Raw genomic sequence first — 7,472 nt, forward strand, 5'->3', positions numbered from 1 at the left:
TTTTGTTGGCTTTGCAGCCAAGCCTACCTCAGCAGCCCCCAGTTATCTCAGCCCAGTGGCCAAGAGCCAGCTGGTACCCAGCCAAGACCTGGGCTCCACCCCAGGAGATGCAGCAGGTCCTTTTTAAAAAATGTGTTTTTATTGATTTCAGAGAGGAAAAGAGAGAGAAAGAGGTAGAAACAGCAATGATGAGAGAAAATCATTGATCGGCTGCCTCCTGCACACTCCTCACTGGGGATTGAACTTGCAACCCGGATGTGTGCCCTTACCAGGAATTGATCAGTGACCTCCTGGTTCATAAGTCAACTGAGCCACGCCGGTCGGGCACCCAGCAGATCCTTGACCTCAGTGACCCTAGAGGGATGGGATGGCCCACCCTTCAGGGCCTTGAGCTGGCAGCCAGTCCCTGGAGCTCTCTGTCACGCCTTCTGCCATAAAACCCTCACAAACAGACCTCAGCAGTGGTTTGGGCTTATAAGACAGGATACAGAAGTCAAACCTGGGTGGCAACAAGCAGGTGGCGGGCCGGGTTCCTTTGCCCCAGCCAAGCCAGATACTGGTGGCTGGAGATCCCAATAAGGCCCTGCTTCTCCAGCTAAGTCACCATGTCCCCAGGCAGCTCCTTCCCCGCTGTGGTCCGCCAGCAAAATGAAGGGTTTAGGGCCCGGCCAGTGAGGCTCAGTGGTTGACTCAACCTATGAACCAGGAAGTCACACTTGGATTCCTGGTCGGGGCACATGCCAGGGTTGCGGGCTCAATCCCCTGTGTGGGGCATGCAGGAGGCAACCAATCAATGATTCTGTCTCATCATTGATGTTTCTCTCTCTCTCCCTCTTCCTTCCTCTCTGAAATCAATGCAAATATTTTTTAAAGTGAAGGGTAGAGGAAAGATTGCCGCATCTCACCAAAAGCCCCTGTAATTGCTCCACACCCACATGTGGCATGCTTAAATTTGATCAGTGTCTTCCCGCATGCCTTCTTGCAGAGGAGTCCAACCCAGGCCGGCCCAAAGAGAGCAGCTGCCAGCCCCCCCCCGGCCCCCCCTCCCTGGGTCCTGTGTCACCTCTTCCTTAGGTGACTTGGAGCCCAGCAGACCGCTGGTTGCAGGGGCTGAGCGGAACAAGACAAGCAGGTTCTATTGCTAATTAATCCCAGAGAGAATGGCAAGAACAAACAGTCGGGGTGTGGGACACCGTGACTCAGCAGACAGGAAACTAGTCCCTTGCCACCACGCCATTGCCCACAGCCTGCTGGAATGTGATGGTAAGCAAACAGCTCCTGCCACGAGGCGTTTGCAGGCCGAGTTTCTGATTATTTTTCCTCCGGACTAGTCCCCAGCAAGCCCTCTCTTGAACAACAGGCCAACACTAAGCCAAGGTGACAGAAGCAGAGTCCTCATCCAGCCCCACTGACGGGAGAAGCCAGAGGCGGGCACTGCTATTCGCTATGGGTATTGCCTCTGTGGGGGCTCCTGGGCGCTGAGGGACAGAGAGGGGAAGCTCGGAGCCCAGACTACGCTCAGAGCTGGACTTGAAGGCCCGGTGAGGGCAGCCATCTCCATCTGATGCCACTATGGCAGTGCTTCACGTGGAAGGTGGCAGTTAGGGACGCGCTCCCAACCATTTGGAGGTCAGTTGTGAGCAGTTGGCAGGCTTGGGCAGGGGCACCGGCACAGCATACCCTGGTTTGGGAACGGCCCACTTTGCAAGTTTGGGGTCCCGACTGGAGATGGCCAGTCCACACCTGCTTGTGTGAGCCTGGTGCTCAGCGAACTCTGGGCTGGAAGACACTTGGAGTTGTCTGCATGCAGGTCCCCACCTTAAGCCCTGGGTAGAGGTCAGGTCACCCAAGGACATTGGAGACAAAGCAAAGGACAGGAGGAACATGAACAGTCAAGGCACCAGGCCTTCCCCCACCTCCACCCACATAGGGATTCCTCCCCCAGGAGCACCCCCCCAGGCCCCCAGTGCCTCCTAACTGCCTGTCTTTGGAGGGATGTTTTTTTATTTATCCTAAGGTGCCACTAGACTTCTTTAAATACATATTTTTAATTGATTTCAGAGAGGAAGGGAGAGAGAAACATCAATGATGAGAAAAAATCATTGACCGGCTGCCTCCTGTACGCTCCACACTGGGGATCAAATCCACCACAACCTGGGCATGTGCTCTGACTAGGAATTGACCCCTGACCTCCTGGTTCACAGGCCGATGCGCAACCACTGAGGCACACCGGCCGGCTGCAGAGGGGTTTTAACCAGGTTGGGGTTGCGTTGGTCCCAGTCGCATGGCCTCCTTTTTTTCTGCCTGGGGCGAATTCAGATCCATCCCAGCCTAGCATGTTCTCCCCCTGCCACCCCCACCCCACTGATTGGCAACGCTGAGTGGAGCGTGGGTCTTGCCCGGGCCCGTCCCGAGCTTCAATTACAGGGCAGGCAGATGAAAGGGCTCGCTGCTCTGTTCCTCTCCAGGAGCCTGTGACCGTCGGTGCCCGTCCTCTCCCAGCTGGAGGGGAGGATTCCATCGTCGGCTTACAAAGTGAAAGCTCGTGGGAATGCCCACAGCCACTGGACTGGAGCTTGGAGAGAAGGAACTTTGATTCTCTCTAATGAGCCTTCTGTCAAATTTGTGGGGTTCGCCGTATCGTTGCTCACAGTTGCCGTGTATCACACCCTTGCTTTTCTTTTGGAAATTTTCACACGCACACAAAATCGACAGAATAGCTCTATGAACGGCCACTGTCCATGGCCCAGCTCCCACAGTGCTCTGCCATCTTGCTTTACCCACTCTCTACCCTCTGCTCAATTCTTGTGTGTTTTGTTTTACTATATTTTTAATTGATTTCAGAGAGCAAGGGAGAGGGAGAGAGAGAGAGAAACATCAATGATGAGAGAGAATCATTGATTGAACTGCCTCCTGCATGCCCCCCTCTGGGGATCAGGCCTGCAACCCCGGCATGTGCCCTGACGGGGAATCGAACCCGGGACCATTCAGTCTGCAGGCTGATGCTCTAACCACTGAGCAAAACCAGGGAGGGTTTTATTAGTCTTTTTTTTTGTTGTTGTTTTTTTAAATATATTTTATTGATTTTTTACAGAGAAGAAGGGAGAGGGATAGAGAGTTAGAAATATCGATGAGAGAGAAACTTCAATCAGCTGCCTCCAGCACACCCCACACTGGGGATGTGCCCGCAACCAAGGTACATGCCCTTGACCGGAATCGAACCCGGGACCCTTTAGTCCGCAGGCCGACGCTCTATCCACTGAGCCAAACTGGTCAGGGCTTATTAGTCTTTTTCAAGCACCAGCTTTTGGCTTTGTTCATTTTTTGCTTTGTTTTCCATTTTAGTAATTCTTCTTTATTTCCTGCCTTGTAATTTGTTTGGCTTGAAAATTCTGTGCTTGCCCTGGCTGGTGTGGCTCAGTTGGTTGGAGCATCATCCCATGCTCCAAAAGGTCGTGGGTTTGATTCCCGGTCAGGACATATATCCAGGTTTGCGGTTCAATCCCCAGCCCCAGTTGGGGGCATGTGCAGAAGGCAGCCAGCCGATCGATGTTTCTCACGTCAATGTGTTTCTCTCTCTTTCTCTAAAAATCAATGAAAACGTCATCGGGTGAGAAATTTTTTAAATTGTCCTATTTTCTAACTTCCTAAATTGAATGCTTAGCTCATTAGTTTCAAGCCATTTTTTTTTTGCCAACATCAGCACTTAAGACCACATCGCACAAGTTTTGATATGTGCCACCTCCACTGCCATTTGGTTCCAGTGAGTGGGAGTATTCGGGTTTCCTTCTTCAGCCTCGGAGCTGCCTGGACGTGGGCTCTCTGGTTGGGGTTTGGCTCCCCTTGCTTGCACTGAGGCCAGAGACCATGCCTGTGTGATTGCAGGGTGGCCAGGCTGGGCGTGGTGCCTCCTGGCCAGCACAGGGTCCATCCACTTCAAGGTGGCTCCTGCGATACGTGGGTGCTACTAGTTCAGGGTCACGGTAAAGGGTAGCACAGGCTCTCATTCAAGCTCTGCTGACTACATTAAGGAGGAAGACAGGTATGCTTGTGGTTGAGTGCTGACCCTGAGTGAGTACCCAGGCTCAAAGTGGGGAGACAGCCTAGGTCATGTCCCCAGCTTCTCCTTCTTTTAAAACATATATTTTTATTGATTTCAGAGAGGAAGGGAGAGGAAGAGAGAGAGAGAGAAACATCAATGATGAGAGAGAATCATTGGTCGGCTGCCTCCTGCATGCCCCCCCACCTGGGATCAAGCCCACAACCCAGGCATGTGCTGTGACAGGGAATGGAACCTTCACCTCCTGGTTCGTAGGTCAATGCTCAACCACTGAGCCATGCCAGTTGGGCTCCCCAGCTTCTCTTAACCATGCCTGTTCCCTCTGCCACAGGGTGACCTGGCCAAGAAGAAGATCTACCCCACCATCTGGTAAGTACCCCCTCCACTAATCCCACTGCCCTGAGCCTTCCTGGCCTTCCCCACCCTCCCCACCCTGCCCACAGCCACGCTTTGCCCTCAGGTGGCTGTTCCGGGATGGCCTCCTGCCTGAAAACACCTTCATCGTGGGCTATGCCCGCTCTCGTCTCTCGGTGGCTGACATCCGTAAGCAGAGCGAGCCCTTCTTCAAAGTGAGTAGCTTCTGGGATTTGTGAAGGGGTGCCCTTCCCTCCTCCCATTCCCGCTCTCTGCTTCTCCTCCCCCGAGGCCCGGCCCTCCTCTCCGTGCCCTGACAGAGGGTCAGGCCTTGTTAAGACAGTCACCTGGGGACCCTCATGCCCAAATGTCTCATCCTTTCCCTCCTCAAAACCACCCACACCACTCTGCCAAGTTGGCACAGAAAACTCTGCCTTGCTGCTTCTGCCACTTCCTTGATGACAGGAGGCACGCAGGGTGGTGTGTAGGAACCCTACGAGCCTGAGACTCCTGTTTCCCAGCTCCCCCTCATGGGGACTCGCTGTGCCCCAAGACCAGGAGCAGAAAAAGCCTCTAGACCAGGGGTGGGGAACGTGCGGCCTGAGGGCCGTATAAGGCCCACAAAATCCTTTGATCCGGCCCTGCCAAGGCATTAGGAATGAATTAAATGACCAAATATAGCAAGCTAATTTTTTTAAAGGTCACTTATTTATTTATTTAGATGTTATTGTTAATTCTCACCCAAGGATATTTTTTCCATTGATTTTTTTTTTACTTAACTTCTCTAGATTCCTTTTTATTTGTTTTATTGTTATTGATTTCAGAGAGGAAGAGAGAGAGAGAGAGAGAGAGAAACATCAACGATGAGAGTCATCGATTGGCTGCCTCCTGCACGCCCCCTACTGGGGAACAAGCCCGCAACCCAGGCATGTGCCCTGGAGGGGAATCAAACCTGGGACCCTTCAGTCTGCAGGCGGATGCTCTATCCACTGAGCCAAACTGGCTAGGGCTCCATTGATTTTTAGAGAGAATGGATGGGAGGGGGAGAGACAGAGAGAGAACTTCAGTGTAAGAGAGACACATGATTTGGTTGCCTTCTGCACGAGCCCCGACCAGGGCCAGGGATAGAGCCTAGCAGGCTAATTGTTAAGTGGATAATTTTGTATGGCCCTCGAATGATGTTATAAATATCCAAATGGCCCTTGGGATAGGAAAGGTTCCCCAACCCTGCTCTAGACCACGGAAATCCTAGATTTGCATTTTCCCAACACACCAAAGTTTGGAGTAATGACTTTAGAAAGAGCGATCTTCCTCCAGTGTGTTTCTCCCAGGTCAAACTTTCCTGAAGTCTAACTTCTGTCTTAGGGCACAAGGTCCCCAGGGGTGACTGTCCCCATCCTGGCCCTTGCTTGGGACTGCAAAGCCCCATCTCCTGCAATGATCCATGCTGCCTTGGCCTCCCCTTCTGGTGTGCGAAGTTGACAAAATGGGGATGTGACCCTAGTGTGGGGTAGGCTGATTGACTCCCAGAGGAGCCTGCCCTGGCTGCAGGATGGGTGAGGAGGGGCTGACATCCCTGTGTCCGTCTCCCCCAGGTCACCCCCGAGGAGAAGGCCAGGCTGGAGGAGTTCTTTGCCCGCAACTCCTACGTGTCTGGCCAGTACGATCAAGCAGCCTCCTATGAGCACCTCAATGACCACATAAACACCCTCTGCCAGGGGTCACAGGCCAACCGCCTCTTCTACCTGGCCTTGCCCCCCACTGTCTATGAGGCCGTCACCAAGAACATCCGAGAGACCTGCATGAGCCAGACGTAAGGCTTGTCTTTTGCCCTTCCTTCCTGCCTTCCCCGTGTGCCCTATCTGGAGCTGGCCTGCCCTGGCAGCTGTCCATAGACCCCGGGCACACTAGTCTAGGGCAGTGGTCGGCAAACTCACGAGCCACATGCGGCTCTTTGGCCCCTTGAGTGCGGCTCTTCCACAAAATACCACGTGCGGGCGCGCACGTACAGTGTGACTGAAACTTCGTGGCCCATGCGCAGAAGTCGGTTTTCGGAAAGGAGATAGACAAAACAAGTATACAAGACGAGTGTGGATGGGAGAGTTGGAAGGGGTCGACCTCAGTGAACATACCTTAGTCAGGTTGAGGACGTTTTTAGTAAAGGCCAGCTTAGGAGTACCCTAATTAAGTGAATAACAATGTACCTGTCTATATAGTTTAAGTTTAAAAAATTTGGCTCTCAAAAGAAATTTCAATCATTGTATTGTTGATATTTGACTCTGTTGACTAATGAGTTTGCCGACCACTGACCTAGGGAGTCACAAAAAGGCTCAACATGAATTAGCTCCACAAAGAATGGAATAGGCTGCAAACACGGTAGCTTTCCAACATTCTTACTGAAAATGCTACCACACGTATTTACATTCCAATGTCTCATGTAGACCCTCAAGGTTTATCTCACTAGAAATCCAACTTCCTGGACGCAATCCCCAATAGCACCACAAGGTGACAGTATGGTTCCATGAAACTGCCCATTGCGGCTGTGTTGGTTTTGGGGCATTTCCCAAGGTTCCCTTCCCGACCACAGGTGACGGTGTTGCTCCACAAAATCCCGCTTCCTGGGCCTGGTCTCTCCCTTGTTTTCCCAAAGCCACAGCCATCTCTTTCTTTGGCCTGGTTTTGAATACAGAATGCCATGTTAACTCTCAGTGGGGATTAACAAAGAAAGGGACTTTCTGCCATTTTAAAACCCACAGAGATAATTGTCCCCTCCCCCTGCTCCCCCACTAGCTGAGGTTCTGGCCACTGCTCCCCAGGGAGGGTGCGGGAGTCATGCGGCTCTGGGCTCCTGCAGGGGCTGGAACCGCATCATTGTAGAGAAGCCCTTTGGGAAGGACCTGCAGAGCTCCGACCGCCTGTCCAACCACATCTCCTCCCTGTTCTGTGAGGACCAGATCTACCGCATCGACCACTACCTGGGCAAGGAGATGGTCCAGAACCTGATGGTGCTGAGGTGCAGCTGGGGATGGGTCTGGGGGATGGGGTGAAGGGAAACTGT

General features: G+C 52.6%; 1 protein-coding gene across 4 annotated transcripts in view; it reads left to right on the forward strand.

Annotated features, from left to right (window-relative positions):
* Window positions 1–7,472, forward strand: part of G6PD (glucose-6-phosphate dehydrogenase) — a 17,888-nt gene that overhangs the window by 6,234 nt on the left and 4,182 nt on the right. For all 4 annotated transcript variants that reach the window (XM_015571770.1, XM_015571774.1, XM_006754778.2 and 1 more), the window contains exons 3-6: window positions 4,392–4,429; window positions 4,521–4,629; window positions 6,010–6,227; window positions 7,269–7,427. In XM_015571770.1, coding sequence (XP_015427256.1) covers window positions 4,392–4,429; window positions 4,521–4,629; window positions 6,010–6,227; window positions 7,269–7,427 — 524 coding nt within the window. The remainder of the gene's footprint in view (window positions 1–4,391; window positions 4,430–4,520; window positions 4,630–6,009; window positions 6,228–7,268; window positions 7,428–7,472) is intronic.

The sequence above is a fragment of the Myotis davidii genome, unplaced genomic scaffold (assembly GCF_000327345.1).
Source record: "Myotis davidii unplaced genomic scaffold, ASM32734v1 scaffold2573, whole genome shotgun sequence".
Classification (NCBI taxonomy): domain Eukaryota; kingdom Metazoa; phylum Chordata; class Mammalia; order Chiroptera; family Vespertilionidae; genus Myotis; species Myotis davidii.